General features: G+C 36.9%; 2 protein-coding genes across 2 annotated transcripts; both read left to right on the plus strand.

The window, feature by feature from the left end:
* The first annotated feature begins 10,776 nt into the window (after positions 1-10,776).
* LOC124632868 (protein disulfide-isomerase A6-like) lies at positions 10,777-11,601 on the plus strand. The gene is made up of 2 exons (XM_047167845.1): positions 10,777-11,025; positions 11,274-11,601. The coding sequence occupies exons 1-2, from the start codon at positions 10,777-10,779 to the stop codon at positions 11,592-11,594; spliced, it is 570 nt and encodes a 189-aa protein (XP_047023801.1). The 3' UTR covers positions 11,595-11,601.
* Positions 11,602-12,382: 781 nt separating this feature from the next.
* On the plus strand, positions 12,383-23,278 carry LOC124630633 (protein disulfide-isomerase A6 homolog). The gene is made up of 8 exons (XM_047164602.1): positions 12,383-12,537; positions 12,628-12,821; positions 13,378-13,599; positions 17,314-17,472; positions 18,750-18,959; positions 21,214-21,368; positions 21,923-22,081; positions 22,534-23,278. Exons 1-8 carry the CDS (start codon positions 12,516-12,518, stop codon positions 22,688-22,690), a joined length of 1,278 nt encoding a protein of 425 aa, XP_047020558.1. The 5' UTR covers positions 12,383-12,515; the 3' UTR covers positions 22,691-23,278.
* Positions 23,279-23,670: the final 392 nt, after the last annotated feature.

The following is a 23,670-nucleotide window of genomic DNA, read 5'->3' on the forward strand; positions in this document are numbered from 1 at the left end:
AACCTGTTTTAATCAATTGGATAGCACTCTGGTTATCAATATTCAAACTAATCTTAATACTGCTACCAATTAATTCACTTATAAAAGTCTTTAAGTATAAACACTCTTTAACGCAATCTGCTGCTGCTATATATTCCGCTTCAGTTGACGATAGACTTACTATCGGCTGTCTTTTGGAGCACCAAGCTATAGGTCCACCTGCCAACATTATTATGAACCCTGTTGTACTTCGTCTGGTCTCTGTACAACCTGCATAATCTGAGTCACAATATGCATGCAATCTTGTAATATCTTTCCCAGCATTATACAAAATCCCTTTATCTCTCGTTCCATTCAAGTACTTCAACACCTTCTTTACTGCTAATATGTCTTGCCTTGATGGATTTTCTACCTTTTTACTTGCTTCATTCACAGCTTGACTGATATCTGGTCTTGACCTGGTTGACAAATACAATAATCCACCAACTAGTTCTCTGTATGGGAAATTTGACGTAGCCACCTTAGATTCATTTTCCTTTCCCACAATGCATGGAGTATCTGCAGCTTTGGAATCATACATATTATATTTTCTAAGTAATTTTTCTGTATAATTCTGCTGATGCAACAAGATGCCTTGTTCTGATCTTTTTATTTCAAAACCTATATAGTTTTGAGGTTGTTCATATGTTTTTAAGATAAATTCTTTTTCCAATTGATGCAAGATCTGTAATAACTTTTCCTTGTCTTTTGATATGGCCAAACCGTCATCAACATATATAGCCAATATTATAGTTTTGTCTTCATTGAAAAACACACACTGATCCGACTTTGAAGCTCTCAGTCCAAGTTTCCTTAAAGTTTCTGTAAATCTTTTATTCCATGTCATTGGTGCCTGTTTTAGCCCATATAGTCCTTTCTTTAAATGACAAATTTTATTAGGCTGTCTTTCATATCCTTCAGGAATATACATAAATATGTCTTCCTTTAACTCGCCATACAAAAATGCTGTTTTCACATCAAAAGTTATCATTTCATATTCCTTTGAAGCAGCAATTGCTATTAATGATTTTATTGCTGATTGACTTACTACTGGACTATATATTTCTTGATAGTCAATGCTTTGCTGTTCGAAGCCTCTTGCTACAAGTCTTGCTTTGTAAGTACCATTTTCTTTTATACAAAATACCCATTTACTTGACAATATCTTGTGTCCTTTTGCTCTTCCTACATCAACTATTTCCCATGTATTGTTACTTTCCAATGATTCCTTCTCCGAATTTATGGCCTTCTCCCAATTATTCTTTTCAGCAGACTTCATGACTTCATCATACGTAAGTAATACATAATCTTGCAGGTAAGCTGGTTTTTTCCGTTGTCGTTTTGTATTTATAGTTTCTATAGTTTCTATCTCTGCAGTATTACTTTCTTTATTTTCATCATTTTCTACTTCATCAATAATATCTGGGATGTTATCTTCTATTACATTACTTTGTTGTTCTAACTCTTCTATTTCATAATAACTGTCATCACTTTCTTCTTCTTGATTTATTTCTTCTTCATTATTACCTGGTATTATTTCTGTTATCACCGAACTTCCTGTTTCTTCATATTTTTCTCCAATTTTCTTATTATTATTAATTATAACAATATCCCTTGCTATTTCAATTCTTCTTTCTTCTTTATTCCACAATCTATATCCATTATTAGTATATCCAATCATGATTAACTTTTTGCTTCTTGGATCTAGTTTCTTAATATTCGAATGTAATTGTTTAGCATATACTATTGAACCAAACTTGCATATATTAGATATATTAGGCCTTTTACCATGCCACATCTCATAAGGTGTCTTATTCTTCAAAGATTCACTTGGTAATCTATTTATAATATAAGTAGAACAGTATACAGCTTCACCCCACATTTCTTTATCTAACCCTGAATCAAATAGTAATGCTCTGGTTTTATCTAATAATGTTCGATTTAGTCTTTCTGCTTTACCATTTAGTTGTGGTGAGTATGGTACTGTATAATCTAGTTTTATTCCCTTTTCAGTACACCATTTTTTAAAATCATTGCTTGTGTATTCACCTCCATTATCGCATCTTATGGTAGATACCTTTTCTGTTCTCTCTCTTTCTGTTTCTTCTATATAATGTTTTAAATTTTCTTTAACTTCATTTTTATATTTAAGCAAGTATATTTTTGTAAAATGAGTATAATCATCCATGACGGTTAAAACATAACTATAGCCATCATACGTTTTGTTTTCGAACGGTCCACATACATCAGTATGTAATAATTGAAGTGGTCTACTGGCTCTGTTTCTTACTGTGTTAAATGGAAGTCTTGTTTGTTTAGCTTGTGTACAGATTTCACATTCGTCTATTTGCCTTAATCCATTTATTTTTATTCCATCTGCCACATCTGGTAATATATCTAGTATTTTCTTTCCTGGATGTCCAAGTCTTTGATGCCATTCTAAGGCAGTGCCATTTTCTTTCATTAACAGTGTTTTTTCTTGCATATTATTATCATCCAAATTAATTTTATATAAACCGTTTTCTTTTTTTCCTGTTAATATTAATTCTGACTCCTTATATATTTTTACATTATCTTTGGTAAATATAACCACTCCTTGATTGTTTGTAACTGCATTAACCGATAATAAATTTTGTGATAAGTCAGGAACAAGCAGGGTATTATTAAGAGTACATTTTTTTTCCAATGACTTTACCAGTCCCTTTCACCTCTATTGTTTCTTCATTTGCAGTCAAAACAGATGATGGTTTGCATTCAAAAAATTTTAGTATGTCTACATTTTTGGTCATGTGTGCAGTACACCCAGAGTCTACAACAAATTCTTTCAGTTTTGGTTCTTGAATTTCACCGTTTGTAAAAAATGCCTTTTCTATTCTTTTGTTACTTTTTTCTTCATTCTCATTCTTATTCTTATTTTTGAAAAAACAATTTTCTTCTCTGTGATTAATTTTTTTACAGATTGAGCACTGTTTATTTTTAAACTTACAGTCTTTATCTTCATGGTTGTCCCTTTTGCAGATACTACAGGCTCTACAGTCTTTCTTCATGTGCCCTGTTTTGTTACATTTGAAACATTTTATTGCATTAAACTTTTTCTTTGATGTAGATGAAGATGTAGCTTGAAATGCTAGCTGCTTGTCACTTTCTTTTGCTTTCAACATTCGATTTTCTTCAGCCAGAAGTCTGTTTGTTAAATTTTGAAGGGTTTTCTTATCGTCTGCCATGCATTCCCAAGAAGTTATAAAATAGTTTAAATTATTTGGTAAACAGCTTAGTATTTTGGATATGACCATTTCATCATCTATTTTTGTTCCTAGCTGACTTATACGAAATTGTAAATTTTCTATTTCACTTATTAATTGGGAAAGCGATTGACTCTCTTGTTTCTTATATGTGAAAAACTCTTGTAATAATGCATCTTTGTTTCTTTGCTCAGAACCTTCGAATATTTCACATAATTTTACGTACATTTCACGTGCACTGTTACAATTAATTATGTGACCTTTTAGTTTCTTATCAATACTGCTTATGATAATTCTTTGCACCTGAGCATCTTTGATACTGAAGTCACTTTTCTTGTCATCTTCTTTTGTTTGTGCAATTGTTTTTGCAAGATTTGCCGCTTTTAAGTGTATATTGAATTCAAATTTCCACAATAAAAATGTTTCCGCATCTTTTAATTTTTCTATCTGTATTATCTCAGGTTTTTCCATTTTTTAGTTTTTCACCGTTTTTTATTTTCTTCCTTGTTATTACTGTTTTTTAGTTTTTTTTTTCACTTGTTTTTTATGTTGGGTTTTTCATTACCCAATCCCGGTTTTTAATTTTTTCTTCTCGGGCGTTCTGGGCCCATAACCTATTGTAGGTATTCAAACTTCTGGTATTCTTGAAAGCCTTTATTAATAGTTAAAGAAATACAATCACATTTTGTTAGGAATTATAACATTGTTCTCCCTAGTTTTTACATCATGACAATTCACACCACAGTCATTCTTTTTTTTCATAGACTAACAACCCTACATTTTTTAAATGTCATAGACTATAAATTCCTAACAGTTAAGAGGTATTTGTGGCGTTACGCGAATGGATAGAGTGAGGATTGAGTATATAAGAGGAAGTTTGAAAGTAGCGCCGGTATCAGAAAAACTGCGTGGAAACCGGCAGTCATGGTATGGGCATGTGATGCGGAGGAATGAGAATCATGTTGTGAGGAAGATGATGAGTATGAATGTGGATGGATATAGTGGAAGAGGAAGACCAAAGAAACGATGGATGGATTGTGTGAAAGTAGATATGGTAAGAAAGAATGTTACTGATTAAATGTGTTTGATTGTGCACTTAAAACTTGTATCAGTCGCATCCGATAATCTGTTTATGGCTTTACATCGTTCTAGAATATGTACTGGGATTTTATGTACCAGCGATAATGCGAGCAGACTGCTAAAAACCCCGAGGCTGGGAAAGTGTTCTATTGTAGTTTCGAGGATTTCACGTGTCTGCAAGACATGCATGACCCATCATTATGACTTATAAACACCTTTATAGGGAAGATCAGCTTTGTTTTAGCGAGAACATAGTGACCTACCTTCTTCTTCTTCTTAGCGTTTATCTCGTCTTGTCACGGGGTCCGCTTTCCGTATCTTCTTCTTCCACTTCGCTTTATCCAGGACATCTTCCTCTTCGAGTTCGCAGATTTCCATGTCTTTCTTTACGACACTCAACCACCGTAGTTTTGGCATGCCTCTGCGCCTTTGAATGGGTATGCCGAGATTGAGTATTGCATTGTCATCAGAACTAGACTCTTCGCACTGTTAAACTACTTGTCCGTCAACAACTATCCGGTCAGTGCGGGGGGTAGGCACTCCATATACTGGGTGTTTGAAACGCTGAAAACTGGGCCACCTGCCTTCAACTGCCTCTTCCATGCCTCCAAAGCGTCTTCCAGAGCTTTACGTGTCGCTGTACAGATTGCTTCATCATCCGGGTACACAAAAGTTCACAATGTTTTCTATTGAGCATCCTCTATTCTATTCTATTCTATTTTTATTTATGGCAATCCATGTCGATGCATACGTCGACGATTCTGCCAATGACAAGTGGGATGAGAAGCAAGTAGTGCTTGTGATTGGCAAAGGATAAAATTAAATTGATCTTGAAGTCAAACTTGTGTAACTTAACGTGTTAGTAGGACGGCACTGAAACAAACAGAAATACATTTACATATATAAATAATAACAATATGTTAGTAACATAAAACGAATAACATATATACCACAACCATACAAACAGTGGTCTAGATAACTAGGCCACCGTTTATAATTTAATATTATTTCGATGGATAGTCATCAATAGCGCCTGGAGCAATTCTGGACAGGAGTAAGTTAAGAGGGAACGGAAATTAGCAGGGAGAGGAATCTTAAGTTTTTGGAGACGACCATATAGATCAAAAGATGAGTTATTGGGACAATTAAAGAATATATGGTCCAGGGTACCCTCATCCAGTCCACACTCGCAGAGGGATGAGTCCTGCACCCGAATTTTGCGCAAGAAGACCGGAGTACAACAATGCCCTAATCGTATTCTGCACAGGACTGAAATAACCTGTTTAGGGTATTTTTTAAAATGAGTGAACCACGGTTTTGATTTTACAACCGGTTGGATAGTGTAATATGAACTACCCTTCTTTCTGCTGGAGATATTCCACCATTCCTGCCACGACGTCTCAAGACTCAATCTAGGAACGTTTAGTAGGTCATGCCCTTGAAGGGAGAAGTGTGCAAGGTCCGCTGATTCAGACGTGCATGCATCTTTAGCCAATGCGTCAGCACATTCATTTCCCGTTATACCGCAGTGGCTAGGGATCCAAACTAAGTGAACAACTTTCTCTTGCCGAGAGCAGGAGAAAAGGGACTTTTTGATATCCAGGATAATAGGACTATGGAGTTTAGCTCTAAAGGGATTCTGGGATAGGGCTTGGAGACAACTAAGGGAGTCAGTAAAGATAACTCCGAAGTTGATCTCATGGGACTCTATAAAGTGACAAGCTTCCAATAATGCCACGCACTCGCCTGTAAATATAGAAGACTCCTTTGGGCATCTGAATTTCATAATAATTTTCGAGTTCTGGTAATAAACCGCGGCTCCAGTATAACCACCATTCAATTTGGAAGCATCCGTGAAGAACCTTTGAAACCCAATCCATCGTTCACCCAAAACCGCATTAAAGGTCGAATTTGCCGATGGGGAGTTTTTAGATATGCCAATGTTATAAAATATATTAGGGGTGAAGCAAAGTACATCATAGGGGTAATTAAATAAAGGAAGTCTGGGATGTGATGCAATAGGGGATTCTAAATTTTGAAAAAATCGGAATGCTTTCAGGAATAAGGGGATTTCTTTATGTTCCCAATATTTTGAGCTGTGACAAAGAGTGTCAAGCTCTCTGAGTTTTGGGATGAGAGGGTGGGATGATTTAGGAATTACCCTGGACAAGAAACGGGAAGCAAGGTACTGACGTCTCAGGGCTAAAGGAGGTTCAGCGCATTCAACCTGTAAGGCGTTAATAGGCGACGACTTCATGCAACCTGTGATGATCCGGAGGCATTGAGATTGGATCCTATCTAAGCCGGCCAAGGCACCTTTGTTGCCAGGAATCACCAAGTGTGACCCATAATCCAGAATGCTACGGACTAAAGCATTGTAAATTAATTTCATAGTGAAGGGGTGTGCCCCCCACCAGACCCCAGAGAGAGCTTTCAAAATGGAGATAACTCGTTCGCATCTTTTGATTAGGTAATTTATGTGGTGAATACCGGATAATTTACAATCTAAATAAACTCCTAAAAATTTTGCTTTTTGGGCTATAGGGATGCCTTGTCCTTGGATGTTCACTGAGACCTGAGGGATCAGTCGTTTTCGGGAGAAAATCACTACCGAGCTTTTTGGGGCAGATAATGAGAGACCATGGTCCAGAAGCCATGTGTGCAGAGAGTCCAGGGAGAGGCAGAGGGATGAGGCAGCATCCTCTATGGAAGGATTAACAACATATAACGCCAGATCATCAGCGTATTGCAGTAAGTGACAATCAGCATTGAGGCTGGAGCCAATGTCTGCCGTATAGAGGTTGTAAAGTAGAGGGCTTAAAACAGAGCCTTGCGGAAGGCCTTTCCACGTCTGCCTCATCTCGAATACTTCCCCCTGCACTCTGAGCATTAATGAGCGAGACATGAGGAGTGCGCATATACATTGTACCATCTTACCTGGAATCCTCAGCTGTTGCAATTTCTGCCTGAGGACTGGAAGAAGAACGCTGTCGTATGCGGAAGATATGTCAAGGAATGCGGCTACAGCAGATTCATTTTTAGAAAAGGCTGTACGGATGTCGGTTACCAGAATTGCCACACTATCCATGGTACTAAGCCCCTTTCTAAAGCCAAACTGATGGCTCGGCAGTGAATCCCTAGACTCAACCAACCACTCAAGCCTATTTTTAATTAAGTGTTCCAGTAACTTGGCCAACACGGAGGACAAAGCAATTGGTCTAAGGCCATTCGGGTCATCAGCAGTCTTGCCGGGCTTTAGGAGCGGAATGACTATTTGTACTTTCCACTGGTCAGGAACCCAACCATATTGATAGCAATAATTAACAATGTCAAGGTAGTATTGCTTAGCTTTAGAACCGGAATGAGCTACAAATGAATACGGTATTCCGTCCATGCCTGGAGCGGAATCCTTAACATGACGTAACACCGCATCAAGTTCCTTCAACGAAAATGGTTCATCCATAGGATCATCCAAAATATTTACAGACGGTAGCAGAAGTTCTGGAAATGAAGGAACATAGGCTGGAGCAATTTTGTCGAAGAAGGATTCAGCAGTTTCTCTCGTTATGGGGGAAGAGATAGGTGGGGAGCAGCCTCGCCTAAAACGATTAATGCTCTTCCATACTGCTGATATGGGAGTGGAAGGGGATAGAGAAGTGCAAAACTTAACCCAACCACGACGTTTCTTCTTATGAAGAAGCCGCCGAGATTGAGCAAACACTCGTCTGTACCGTATCAGATTGTCGCTATTCATCGATTCATTGTACTGTTTTTCGGCCTCTTTCCTTTCTTTAACAGCCGATGTGCATTCTTGGTCCCACCAAGGGGGAGACGGAATTTTATTTTTGGCACAGTTACGCAACGGGAAGGATGAGTCTGCACTTGAAGTAATGGCCGAGATAAAGTCATCGTAACATCTCTTAGCATGGCAGTGACCAGAAGTATCTTGGTAACTTGAAGTTAAATTTGGAAGTATACTGATTTTCTCCTCCAGTAAAGATGAAAACTTCGACCAATCGGGTTTGGACAAGTTGTACTTCAATAGTGGAGGAGAAGTTTTCTCTAAATAGGTTTTATTAAGAAATGTTATAACAATGGGGTAATGGTCGCTACCATGCGTAAGGGTAGTACATTGCCAATGAATTGATGCCGCCAACTCTACTGAACAGAATGTGAGGTCTACACAACTCTTTTGCTGTCCGGGAAGGGATCTACGAGTAGGGCTACCATCATTAAGGATGCAAAGGTCTAGGTCATCCAAGATTTCTACTAAACCTTCCCCAAAGGAATCGCAGCGATTGGAACCCCATCTAAAATGGTGACAATTAAAATCACCCATGACAAGGACGGGTCCTAAAATATTATTTAAGATTTCCCTAATGGTAGCTAAGAACCTGTGCTGTGGGTGGGAGATATATACAGATAGGACTGTGATACCTTCTACTCTACCTGCGACTATATTCATATCACCATCCAGAGCAGAAAGTGTCAAGGTCGACAGTGGAACACGATTATTAACAAGGAGAGCCGACCCTCCATAGCCATCAGATCTGTCACATCTGAGAATATTAAAAAGTGGTATATTAAAACTGAGACTCGGTGTGAGCCAAGTCTCAGCGATTGAGCAAGCCAGAGGCTTGAATTTATTTAGAAGGAATATGAGGTCGTGTTTCTTATGCCACACGCTCCTCACATTCCATTGCAGGAATATTTGGCGGGACGCCATTTCTAATATTTGGGAGGAGATTAACTAGTTGATAGGCAACGTTGGACGGTATTTCAGCATTATTAGTAGATAAAATTGTAGTCAAAAGTTTAATAAGGATATCTATAAGTGATGATGTATTATTGCCAATGAATGGGTTATTTAGAGCACAGCCATCAGGCTGTGAAGATGCAGGGGAGTTAATGATTTGCTGATGAGCAGCTTTATCGTAAGAGGGGGATAGAGGGGCATGGGTCTTTGGCTTAAGAAAAACGGTTTTGCGGTATGACTGAGTGGGAGCTGGAACTACTTTTGTAGCATTTGCATAGTTGCGAGAAACAAGTGGGATAGTTTTGCTAGCTTCAGCATAAGAAAGGGACTTCTCAGCCATAACGGTCTTAATGGCCTTCTGTCTGCCCAACTCTGGGCATGATTTGCTATTCGCAAAATGATTCCCCGAGCAGAGCACACAGAATGCCTCCGCCTCAGAAATGCTGCAACCATCACCAGGGTGATCATGGCCGCATTTACTGCAGCGAGGTTTAGACCGGCACACAAGTTCCACATGACCGAACCTACAGCACTTACGGCACTGGATGGTGGGGTAAACATACTGTTGGACTGGAAGGGAAGTATAACAGCAGAATACTCTTTGCGGTAATACCTGACCGTCAAAGGTAAGGACACATGTTTCTGTAGCCTTAAATTCGGCCACTCCATCAATCACCACTTTCCTATTTATCCGTCTAACTTTAAGAATTTCACCGCAACCTGAAGGGACCTGTAGGTATCTTTGCGCTTCTTCTTCATTCAGATCAGTGGGAACCCCAGTAACAACACCCATGCGAGTAATATTAAAAGTAGGGATAGAGGCCACAAAACTATTTTTGGGAAGGATATTATTAATGATAAATGAATTCGCATCCTGAGGGGATTTGAATTCTACTGATACACGATTCCTGCCGACTTTTTTAACGCCATCGCGGACAATGTTTGTTATATTGTGCTTTTGAAGAAATATCCCAAAAGTAACTGGATGGAGAGAGGTACCGGCGTTAGGCTGGGGTTCCAATCGAGAGACGTGGACAATGAACGGTGCCCTATCTGTAGCAGAGTACCTGCTGCGGCCAACTAAATTTCTTTGTTGTTTTGGTGGCGGGGTTGACACGGCAATGTTTGAGTCATCTCCGCAGCGTTTCCTGGCATTAGAGGGTGATGAGGTGTGGGAGTCCGCGATACTGCAAGCAACATCGGCGAATTGGGACAGGGGATAATTGGGGGAAAGAGGAGCAAATACAGAGATGTCAGGAGGATCGGGGTCGGGGGGTTTATTGCAATCCATAGTGCTTACTAAAACTAGTTATTTACCCAAATAACAATACACCACTGATAACAAACACAGGGACAACACACAGACACAAAATTAAGTCACAAAAGGTCACAAAAACACAGAAAACAGCTGAAAATTCTAGGCACACGTGCTAACCAAAGACACTCTGTGGCGAGAATCCATTGAGCATCCTCACTGAGCGTGTCCAGCACGAGGCTGAATAAGAATGACCTACCGATAGTTTTATTCTAGTGAAATTGTTTATACCTACAGTGCACGCACTGTTTACTCTTGGACCGATAACTCGTACTTTTTAATTAAAACACACTTATCTTCAAGACTTTTTTACTATGTCAATCTTTTATTTTCTAATACGTTAATGCACTTTATGGAAATAAAGTATGAATATAAGGTTGGTAGGATTAAATCGAGTTTATTTTTTAGGATTTGTATTGTTCGTTTCGTGTGGGCTTAGGTGTGGGTATGCCTTGTACAACGGTAACCCGCATGTGGTGGAGCTCACGCCATTTAACTTCAAGGATCTAGTCGTTAAAAGTGATGGGGTTTGGTTGGTTGAATACTACGTGCCATGGTGCGGCTACTGTCAGAGACTAGCTCCTGATTTCAAGCTTGCAGCTGAAGCATTAAAGGTATGTGTGTCTGACCGTGAATTAAAACCAATACTTATTAAGCTCATCCAAGTTGTTACCTGAAGTTATTACTATAAATATTTAGTGAGCAGCCGAGCATCTGCTATCTCGAAAAGAGAATTTTTCGTGTTGGCTCTTCATTTTATAGTTCAGTGACAACTAAATGGTCGTTCTCGTCTACATTTGATGAAATAGGCCATAGGCGATTTATCCCCCTAAACTAAATAAATACGAACATAACATTTCAGGGCATTATCAAGGTTGGAGCTGTAAATGGTGAGAAATATAAAATGTTCATCGCCGAAGCAGACATCAAATCCTACCCCACTTTAAAGATTTTTACAAATACGACAAACTTTATCTACAAAGGCAGAAGAGTGGTAGAAGGTTTGGTTGAAGCCTGCTTAACTGCCTCGAGGTACGAAGTCTATAAGCGCCTCGGCAAGAACCCAGACGATTACTCATCGATTAAAATAAAGGCCTTAAGAGAATTTGATGCACTCGTTAAGAATTACCTGCCTCAAAGTAAAGTGTTAAATGAGAATAATGATTGCAAAATAAAAAAATAATGTGGAATGCCTGGTTTTTTTATCATTATTTCACGGTCTATCCTCTCAAACAGACTAAATAAACGAATTCCTCTAGCCTTTTGCGATTGTGCCCATGCTATAAGTCAGGGCGGTCTAATACTTTGAAAGAGTTAACGAGGTCCTGAATCACGTGGGGATCATAAGGGAAGTAACATAGGTTGGTTCTCATGGGTAAGGGAAGGATATTGTATTTTGAGATCAGCTAGTGATGAAGTAAAACTATGGAATGACAAACGCCGAGTGACACCCTTGTGCATACCAAATACAAAAGCTTACTGAATACACGAAAAACCACTACAGGATATTTTCATTAAAGCTCCATAAATATTAATGGCTTATGACAAAATGATTTATCTGTTTATTGAAATTACAAACTAAAACCTCGTATCGCGTAAATAACTGTTAAGAAATTAACTGGTTAATCACTTCTTCTCCCTTGACTTCTTTCCGGTAAGTATAATGCAAATCGATAATATTCACAAACTTAACTATGTATCTATCTATACGATTGAATGAAACCAAAGCCATATTATATTCCATGTACTGAGAGTTGCAATTGATTTCTATGAAAAATCAAAACAATGAAATTGTTATTTTACAATTTGTAATAAAATTATATCGACTATTCGTCATTTTACTGACGCACACGCCGCATTGAACAACATCACAGAGTTGCCATTGTAAATAATGCAATAACTTTTAGCGGCAAAAATAAATCAACCAATAATGGGAGTCCACGAATTCCATTGACAATATCGTGTCTTTCTTTGGGATGCGAAAAGAATTGACGTGTTTATTTCTTCGGCTCGTTGTTTAGCCGATTACTTGTGCGATCTCAATTAGAAAAAATAATACGTGTTTTTATAGTTTTTAAATTAAGTAGCATAAAATCAACCCACGATGTTGCACATATATTTCTTGGGTATGTTTAAATAACAAAATTATTCTGTGAAATCAATTTGCTATGTTTAAAATATTGTCGCCGGCTGTAATGTTCACGTTGAATTTTTAGGTATTTTACTATGTGTGGGGTCGGGTTTCGCCTTGTACGACTCGAGTTCCAGTGTCGTGGATCTGACACCAAATAATTTCGACAAACTAGTCACGGATAGTAATGAAGTGTGGTTGGTCGAGTTCTACGCTCCGTGGTGCGGCCACTGTAAGAACCTAGTTCCAGAATACAAGAAAACTGCCGATGCATTGAAGGTACGTGCCAAATCTCCATCTACCAGACATTTGTTGTAAGAGGGTCTTCTAGTCCTTGCCAGACTCCTGATGCCTATCCATTTATATGCTTTGTCACTAAGATATTCAGAATCAAATGTTATAATTATCTAGACGAACCTCTTACTGATTTTCTGAAATTGTAATTATTCATTTAAACCTTAGCTTGAATACAATCATAAAATGCCATGATGATAGAATACTTCTAGAAAGTTCCCAGATACAGAAAGATACAGTCCTTTTGATCTATATCACTCTTTTTTTATGAAAAGAGCTATATCAGTCTTTTAACTCTTTAGCTCACCAAACTACTCTACACAAGTGCAATTGACTCAGTGGCAAGCTGCAGATCAAATTGAGACATATGTACCTCTATCGGATAAATTTGAACTTAATACACAGCGATACAACCAAGTATTTCATCATGATGAAATGCATGAAATCTCATGTTTCTTAAGTATAGAAAGTCTTACAAGGCGTCTGAGAAGAGCATAAAATCTTCACACACTTCTCTTCTAATTATATTTTTAATTTATAGGGCATGGTCAAAGTAGGAGCAATGGATGCCGACCAGCACAGAAGCTTTGCCAAAAAGTATGGAGTCACTGGGTTCCCTACCATTAAGATCTTCACCGGCAGCCAGCACACTCCTTACAAAGGTTCAAGGACCGCATCAGCTATGGTAGATGCCTGTCTCGAAGCCCTGAAGAACAAGGCATATGGCCGTCTTGGTACCAGACCTGAACGCTCATCAGAAAAGGTAAAGGTTTTAAAGAGTATTGATAGACTTATAAAGGACTATGTATCTCGCAGCAGATATGCAAGTAATAACAACGTGTGGTGGTAGAAAATAAATTCTTACCTTCATGTTTACTGTATTGTCATAATCACAATCTATTCTTTTATTATTATATTTCTATAACCTTCTAATGTTTCACATTCTTGTAGCTGTTTCTGTAGATGCATTTGAATAAACAATATATTTTTCTAGTTTATTTTGCACACAGAAGAATGGTGTTTATTTGATTTCAATGTTTGTTCAATTGCACTTTTATTTAGATAGATATGTAATGTATGTAAAACGAATTTATCTGTACCTTCAGTAAAAACATAATGACTTTAGTACAAAGTAGTCAATTATGATATAACTGGGTTTTAAGGTAAATTATTATCATTACAGTACATAGATTCCTTTATTAATTTTGTCTTTGTCAACCATCAATTATTATTATAAGTTTACTGTTGCATTTGATATATACAACTTATGGCTTCAATACCAATCATCAATATTACATTTATACACAGACATAGTTATATGGCAGTATAATCTGTATCCCACACTACTTTCAATCACACCCACTTTCCTAACATATCAATCATACCTAACTAAATCAACACATATCTGAATTTCAACTGGCACCACATATAAAATGTTCATACTTGTGCAACATTTTTACCTAACACTACATTTTCACTAGCCGCCACCAGAAACCTTTGGCCACATTATACAATGGAAACGGAAGAGACCAGCCACAAGCCACACGGTTAGACACAAGCCAATTGATTATATGACAACACAACAGTCTATTGAACAAACTGACAACACCTCAGAAACTTGTGAACCTGGTTCACTAACAACAGAGCCTACAATAGATCCTACAAAAGAAATAGTCAAAATGAGAAAGCCAGTAAAAACATCTACAAAGAAGAAAAGGATATACCGTCTGACTACCACAAAAGCTACTAAGTCTACAATTGTTGTTGATCATACAAAAGAAATAGGTAGAATGAAAAAGCCATTAAGAACGCCTATTAAGAAGAAAAATATACCTGGTCAAATAGCCACAAACGCTACAGAGTCTACAATTGCTGTAGATCTTTCAAAAGAAATATTTAGAATGAGAAAGCCAGTTAGAACACCCATTAAGAAGAAAAATACACAACGTCGAACTACCACAAAAGCTACTGAACCTACAACGGAACTTACAAGTGTACCCACAACAGAACTTACTAATGAACCCATAATAGAACTTACTACTGAACCCGCAATAGAACTTACTAATGAACCCACAATAGAACTTACTACTGAACCTACAACTATGACTGTATCCACATCTAACCCCAGTTTGACGGTCATAGAACAGTTTAGAATGTTACAAAATCAGTTATTCCGTGGTGTCATCGACAAAGATGAAAGACCTAAGATAATTAAGGCTCTAATGAGGCTGAAATACGCCTTGCAAGGAAGAGTTGTTCATGAAAATGCCACTATTGTAAAACGTCGCTCAAACCTCCGAAAAGGTCTACATAGATTATAATTAATCTTTATGGTTGGTTGTACCATAATTAAAATAAATGAGTCGTGTTCAATTTATGAGTCATCAATATGAAATTACTTAATTATAAAGTGGAAAATTAATTTTCATTGCAATTTTGCCTATAATAATTTAATGTTCCATACACTGCACTTTCCGTGTAAATATAATTAAACATAAACCACGTGTATTTTAAAGTTCATTCCTAAATGTCGATACTGTGCTTAATCAAGAATTTTTATGCATGGATAATTGACTAATATGACCTTTTTCTGACGCAGGACAAAATAATGTGAAGCTTAATTGGTTTAATAATTCTTAAAAGAATAATCGAGAAGGTTTATAATTTCCATACAGTAGTATGTACCTTATAAGGGGCGTTGGCACCTTATCTTACGGCGCACCACTGTAACAGTTATGTCAACAAATTATCTATTTTTAGAAAGAACTATTCTCATTGAACCTTACCATGTGAAAAGACAAAAATCATTTGATCTATTCATCCTTATCTGGTTTCTAAATCATTTCTTTATGTTTAGGGCTCTCGAGTTTCTATCTGTAATTCTAACTTGATTTATTGAGATCATTGATTAGATAAACTCGATCGTCGATCTCGAACTCGATCACGATCAGCGGCCGTTCCTATGTAATAAGAAGAACATCCAAAAAAATATATTGGAACATGATTATATTTTTCAATACATAAATTGAATATATTTTTGATAAAAAAATATCTCTCACTAGCGTTAAAGCGAAGTGCAAACGCAAATCGAGATGTATAAAACAGATGTGTATAAAATTCCTAGACACAACAATTTTTCAATGTCTCCAGAATATTCACAACTTTTCTATAAGTATCTTTGCATAGAAATCGATCCGACATTGTGTAGGAGGGGATATATTATTTTTTCGTCGCATGTCGTGGATATGCACCCACACAACTCCTACGCGTCCTCTCACTTTATAATGTGTTCTATTGGGCCACGTCAGTGGACTTACTGACCTCCTTTTTGAAACTGGCACCATATAAGTCTAAAGAGGTTTCTATACATGCTTGAAGAGAACCTCTTCTAGCGAAATTCGACATGACTATATAATATTTAGAAGAGCAACTCCTACTGTCATTGCTGAAAGAACTCCCATTTGTCATAAACAAAAATAAATAAACAATATATTACTTATAGATATGTAATCCCAATTTGCCAATAGTAAATAGCGTTTTTCTTATTACCTATAAAACATTATTATGCTCGAAAACATTTACCGGCCTTCATACTTACAATCTCTCACTTCCAGCCGATATTGATCGTAAAAATGAAATTTCTTTAGGATGTTGGTAAGGAAATCAATAAATCGTGACTATAAGGTTATTCATTTTCATAGAGCAATAAAGAATAAAAGTACATGAAATATAGCCTTTATTTTGCACTTTCTGTGAATATAATATTACACGCGGATACGCTTATTAACATTTTATTTCCTGAACTATTTGTCTCTAGAAGTAAATGGCACTCGGCCAGTCGAGAACAAAAACATATTTCTATTTACGGAAGCATATTTTGATAGTGTCGCACTAGTTTTCAAAATAACTTTCCTTTGTAGACACTACACAGACATAATAAATTATGCTCTGGTTTAACTCTCGGAAATAGTCTTGGCTAGAATTCAGTCTTTATTTATTAAGGTTATTACCTAATTTTCGATTGGTCTTCTAACAGAAAAGGGCGTTTCCAAATAAATGCAAAGTGTTGTCTGTTTACTTATCCATTCAAGTAAGCCTTTCTTAATAATTTATAGACTTCCTTATTGTAATGTCACTAAAGTCGATTATTGCGGTTGTCCGCGCGGCTGTTTGCGGCTGTGAATTGGTAAGGCCCTTAATAAAATAAGTCAAAAATATAAAATTAGTAAGATTTTTTTAAATAGTCTTGACTTTACCTCCCATAAACTTATCATTAACAATACCAACTAGAAAACGGTGTTTTATTCTAGAATCCTAAAATCCAAACTATAACATATGTATGTACTACACGTAACCTGCAAAAATCATAAATGTTTATTTTGAGGAACCTAAACACTCCTTAAAATATAGCATATAATATTATCTTCATAAACATACTACATAAATTTTACAATAAGTATTTCTTTTTTCTCTTCAGTCGGACTCTGACGTGATCACCCTGACGGACGAGAACTTCCAAAAGCTGGTGCTGAACAGCGAAGACCTCTGGCTGGTGGAGTTCTACGCGCCCTGGTGCGGGCACTGCAAGAACTTGGAGCCCCACTGGGCTAAGGCTGCTTCTGAACTTAAGGGCAAGGTTAGTTACAATTATTTACCTGAAAAATTAATATTTTTAGTATTTACAAGCATTAGCGTCCCGAGGGAATTGGTTCCCGAACCAGTATAAAATACATTTTTATAAATACAAAGACTATTATAGACTACAGTCTATAATAGTCTTTAGTACCATCTATTTATATGAGAAATTTTAAGGAAATGGATAGCAGTTTTAACATGAAATAGTTAACAAACCCAATGGATTTAGCCGTTTAATAAACAAAATCGTTACATAAATAACATAACAAAAACGTTTTATAAAACAAAAAATAAACGAAATCGTTTAATGAAGAAAATATTTTAAGACCAAAACTTTATAATAAGCACCTCGCAGCTAATTGACTAAATTCAGACTGACATACCTCGGGTATAAGTGTACCTGAGAAACTCGACAACATACTTAAAAGTACAAATTAATAACTGATTACATATACGCAAGTCTTGCCTTTACAGTTCAAACATCTTGTTTTAAATAAATTACTAACAATTTTATATTAAAATTGAAATTAAATACACCCACCATGACATTTTTACGGTTTTAATCAATTATTAGCTAATTACTCGGCTAATCAATTTCTTGCTTGGCGCTCTTATCGACAATGCTAATGGGTTAATGTTCTGATAATTCGAATGTTAATAAATTTATTATATGGGAAAACGAAAAATACCTATAAGTTATGTATGATTGTTATGAAGTATTTTTTCTAGTTCTCTGAAAAAGCTACAAATTACTTGTAATGATAAAAAACAATTTATTCAAAGTAGGCTGAAAATCAGCCAAAATCAGTCAAATTTACAAAAGACAATCCTCAAAATTGCCCACCCTTGACCAATTCCTAGGTGTTATTGCTGGGAATAAGAATGGGTGCAACAAACTCCCCAGCAACACAATCCTGTCTGTGTATGGTTTGAAGTTTGAAGAACTGCTACTGGAACAAAATATTTAAAACATTATTATACTTACACAATTATACATGAAATGATGAAAATATTACGATATTCTTTCATTCTGACATTTTAAATTAAAATCGAACTAGGAAATGGGATTTTTTTACAATAAATATTTCTTTGAAATATATAAATCTTTTTTCGTCTTTTTACGAACCTTAAAAAAAATACTAATTTCATCTTCACTGGCTAGTTCAAAACTGCACACCTTACCTATGCAAACTGGTCATGTACGCATATGATTTCCTTTATACTAATCACAATACCAAAGTAACAACCTTTTTTAACTCAAAACTCCATACCTTCCAGGTGAAACTCGGAGCCCTAGATGCCACAGTACACCAAGCAATGGCTTCCCGCTTCCAAGTGCAAGGGTACCCGACCATCAAGTTGTTCCCTTCAGGCAAAAAGACCGCGGATTCCGCTGAAGACTACAACGGCGGCAGGACTGCTAGCGACATTGTCGCTTATGCCCTTGAAAAGCTCGCTGAAAATGTGCCCGCCCCTGAGATTGTGCAGGTAAGATTTCTATTGTATCTTGTATTTTTTAGTGCTAGAAATAAAATATCCATGGGAAAAGACACACCAAGTAAGTTCGCAATTCTGAAATTAGCTGTTTGACTCCTTCGTATCTATTCGTATAGATATCGTCGAGCAAGAAGCTTTGCTTATCCGAAGTTGGCTAAGTGTGAATTTTAAGTGGACTGAAACGTTATGAAAATGAATAAGGCGTCAAATGGTTATTTTCAAAATATTTGGCTAAACAGCTTAATGCTGGGTAGTTCAGAAACATTTTTATGTAAGAATGAATCCAGCACTGAACGTACCCGATTAGTATCCATTGCTAATGTCTGGCCTTTATTATCATGCAAGAGTCTTCCGTTTGAATTTCGACTTCTATAGTTCGGCCATTCAGAGAATGCGTTCCTGACACGTCGCGATTGAACTGACGACGTAACTTTGCAATGGCGTTGCAGTTACGATAAAAATATTTTTGCTGGTTGTTTACCGTTTTAACAATTGAGGAGCATTAAAACAACATTATTATATCAATAATCAATGAATGTAGTTACGTCGTCAGTTCAATCGCGACGTGTCAGGAACGCATTCTCTGAATGGCCGAACTATAGTGATTCTTGTTAGATCCAGTACTCTTGAGTTCTTTATCTCGAAAGGCATTTTTCACAATAAAATAACAGGAATGTTAAAATCTGAAAAAACACACGCACAAAATTACGATAATATCCAAAATACCATGCCTGCATCCATCGCAACTTCTAACCTGAATACCCAAAAATATATTTCACACGCGTTTCCGCTCCAATACAGTATAATATCGTAAACCTTATCACGATTGAGTTACTGCGGGAATATAAACATAATCTCCGCTTATATAACTAGCCGATTATTATTTGTTTATATTACATCAGATTCGAAAAGGATTATGATTTGTGTAAACAGCGGTAAAGACAATGGACATCTGTCATTAGATATTTTACAAATGTACAAACAAAAAAATAAATATAATAAAGGGAAACAAATAAATTATCTCGACTTAGCGCACGAGGTTGTCGCCATATGGAGTGTCGACACGGCTGCTGTTATTGTGCCGATTGTCGTTACGGCCAATGGTCTAATAGCCAAGAGCCTCGACCAACACCTCATGAGGCTCTCTTTAGGCGGCTGGATCAAGGGGCTGATTCAGAAGGCAGTACTCCTTGATAAGGTGCTTATTGTCAGGAGGCTTCTGTCTCTGGGGCCACCGGTACCTTGGACCCTGTGCCCGATATCGGTGGCTACCTATTCTGTCGGAAGCATGCAATTAGCGACGAAAATTTCAAAGTCTTGTCACCAGCGCTTGGTCTGCCACTAGGACTAGTAAGACCAAGGCCCAAGGGACCAGCAGTTAGACTAAAAAAAATTACACCTTTACAACATCCTGTATTTGTATTTTTCTCACCCATAAGACCTTTTATTTATCTACAATAATTTGGAATCTTAATATTCCTTAATATTTTTTTTTTTGTAATGTCCTTCTCTATGTTTGTTTTGGTGTACAATAAAGAATATTCTATTCTATTCCTGTTAATTCCTCTTGGCTTGGGTACATCAATAACTATTACTATCTTTTACTTGCAGATTGACCCAGGGAATCGTACGAAAGTTAAACTTCTATTAACAAGTGTAGACGACTTTATGAGGCTCAAAAAGGGACGTTTAGACTTGCCATAACGAGTCCTATTGTTTCTCACTCTGCCTGTTAGTAAAAGATAGTAATACAAACTTATTGTGTAGTGGTTTGTCACCAACATAAGGTCATCGTCAATATCGCTGTCATTCCTCCAAGTACATATAGAGAGTTGCCACCTAATTGCTACCAGCTGCCATTAGTTGCTACCAACTACCACACAAGTATAGTGTATTTTACTAAATAGCCTTCATCGTTTCCTATAGCGTAAATTGGCATTAATAGAATTTAATAGAGCTTTTTATAATTAAATAGAGCCTAGACCTAACTAGACTAGAGACAGGATAAGCAAAAAAAAAAACATTGATTGGTAGGTTGGTGAGTAATATAAAATACAGGTATATTTAGACCAATAAAGGTAGATGTAAAATATTAGAAGGACAGTGCCATTGAACGTCCCGTTAAAAAGGATCCAGCCATTTCATAGATTAGCTGAAACAAGCAAACAGACTAGAAAATGCATTATTATACATCCTACATTTATAAAAAAGCTGTTGTTTTAAAAATAATACATTGTTATTCCAGGTCATAGACGAGGCGACAATGCAGGCTTGCAGCGAGAAGCCGCTTTGCGTGGTGTCCATCCTGCCGCACATCCTGGACTGCAACGCCGCTTGCCGCAACGAGTACCTCGCCATACTCGCCAGGCTCGGCGACAAGTACAAGAGCAAGATGTGGGGGTGAGTTAGCACGTTCATATTATGCCCAAAAACCCGACAACTCCCTGATTGCACGCCAACATTGACAATTGTCCGCCAACATACATCAATACCTCGTGTACACATTGCTGATGGCGTGTATTGGCCACGCATGGGCCAATGTGAACTGGGGGCTTTATATTTGTGTCTAATAACACTACCAATGGCTTGTGATCAGGTGCCAACACCCAGCATATGGGAAGAATTGTAATGGTGATGTATGGATTTCAAGTCGCAAACTAAATTTTCCATAGTTACCTACTTTAGTTATTTAATCAAAAATAAAATACCTAAAATGTGTGTGCTGGTGTGGACAGCATTGTCTAAGCTTGCATATAAACACAATATAGAAACGTAGATTAGATTCAATCTTGAAATAACCATGATTTGCTTATGAATAAAAAAATCCCAGAAGCAACTTTATACATTCTTGCAAAAAATCAATTATTAGGCAGCCTCATCATTTTATTTATTTATTTAGGATCTCCAACGATTTGAAATTGCAATTAAATAAGAAAATTATTCTTCTCTTGTAGATGGGTGTGGGCGGAGGCTGGCGCACAACCAGCTTTGGAGGAAGCGCTGGAGCTGGGCGGCTTCGGCTACCCCGCCATGGCTGTCGTCAACGCTAAGAAACTCAAGTTCTCCACCCTCAGGGGATCTTTCTCCGAGACTGGCATTAACGAGTTCCTTAGGTAGGTGTATTATTCTTACTCATTTATATTGTAAATGCGTGAATAGAAAGACTTGGCTAGAAAGAATGTTAGGGATGGCGGCAGGTAGGAGAGCATACTTTCCCGTAGGAAAGAAAGATCCCGACGAATTGAGAACCTCCACCTTTTTGGGAAGTCGGTTTAAAAAAACCGGCTGCGCAAACCCCGAATAAAATTGGAATAATGAGCATGGATGAGAACAAAATTTAGTATGTCGCAATAACCCCAGAGAAAACTACATAGTAGGTAATTGTTATCAGGTGGTGCAAATTCTCTCGGGTAAAACCGCATGAAACAGCTAATTAATGAGAAATATGTGTAACGTTTCCTTAAATTCCGTTGTCATTTCTACAAAAATTCATTACGTATTTCCCTTCATTTACGTCACTACCAAGCGTCATTACAATATTTTCTTACGTACAACTTTTTTCCAGGGATCTATCATTCGGTCGCGGCCAGACTGCCCCGGTTAAAGGCGCAGAGATGCCTAAGATCGTGACCACCGAGCCCTGGGACGGCAAAGACGGTGAACTGCCACAAGAAGAGGACATTGACCTCTCAGACGTAGATCTTGAGAAGGACGAGTTATAAGTGCAGCGGCCATGTTGCTAAATCCTGGACTTTATACCCAACGGTTGCTTAAAAACAAGTTTGCTTCCGTCAACAGAAAATCATATCAGTAACAATCTCTGATTTTAAAAAGTGATACAAGTTCAAGCATTTATCTGTTAGGTAACTATTTATTTTCACCAGTGAGCTAGTAACTTTGTACCTTTTACCTAAATGTGGTTTAGATTAAATAATGCAGTTTTAAGATTTGAAGGAGATCCTTGATTCCATCACATGTTATGAATTTTATTTTCTGAAACATTTTTTCAAGTGTTTGATAATCACAATTTAGTACCAGTTAAATATTTCGTGCTTAAGCTCGGCGAGAGCGAGTGGTACAACGACTGATGTTTTAGAATCATTGTAATTTGTATGTATATCCTTCATAGTCATAACAATTGGTAACACAAACTGATACTTAATTTTAGTTGAATTAGACATTAATTGGAGTGTAAATTAGCTAAACGCCATTCTTCCAATACTATGTTTAATTTTGGTAAGCATTTATTGTTGTGAGGAGATTTGGATAATTTTATGAATTGATAAATCGCTAATAAATTTTTAATATAATTCTTTGCCGTTTTATTTGCTTTTTATTTTACATAAAACCCCACTTTACAATTAATGCTTGAAGTTAATCTATAAAATGGGATATCCATAAAGCTGAATTTATTACGCATGACACAATGTTGTTTAAAAATATTTCACTTTGAGGAAAACAATGATCGCCGTGTAAATTAACCTGGGTATAAATTTTACAGAAAATAAATCCACTAGCTACATTAATTATACCTACATACATAATATAATAAAGCTAAAGTTTTTTTGGTTGAATTCAGGGACAGAACCTCAATGACACAACTTCTTTGTTTTTAATTAGGCGAGCTGCCAAATAGTCATAGCAGGTCCCTACTTATTTAGACGGCCCTAACTTGGAACCTATAATTCATTTCGGTCTATTT

The sequence above is a fragment of the Helicoverpa zea genome, chromosome 1, assembly GCF_022581195.2.
Source record: "Helicoverpa zea isolate HzStark_Cry1AcR chromosome 1, ilHelZeax1.1, whole genome shotgun sequence".
NCBI classification, from domain to species: Eukaryota; Metazoa; Arthropoda; class Insecta; order Lepidoptera; family Noctuidae; genus Helicoverpa; species Helicoverpa zea.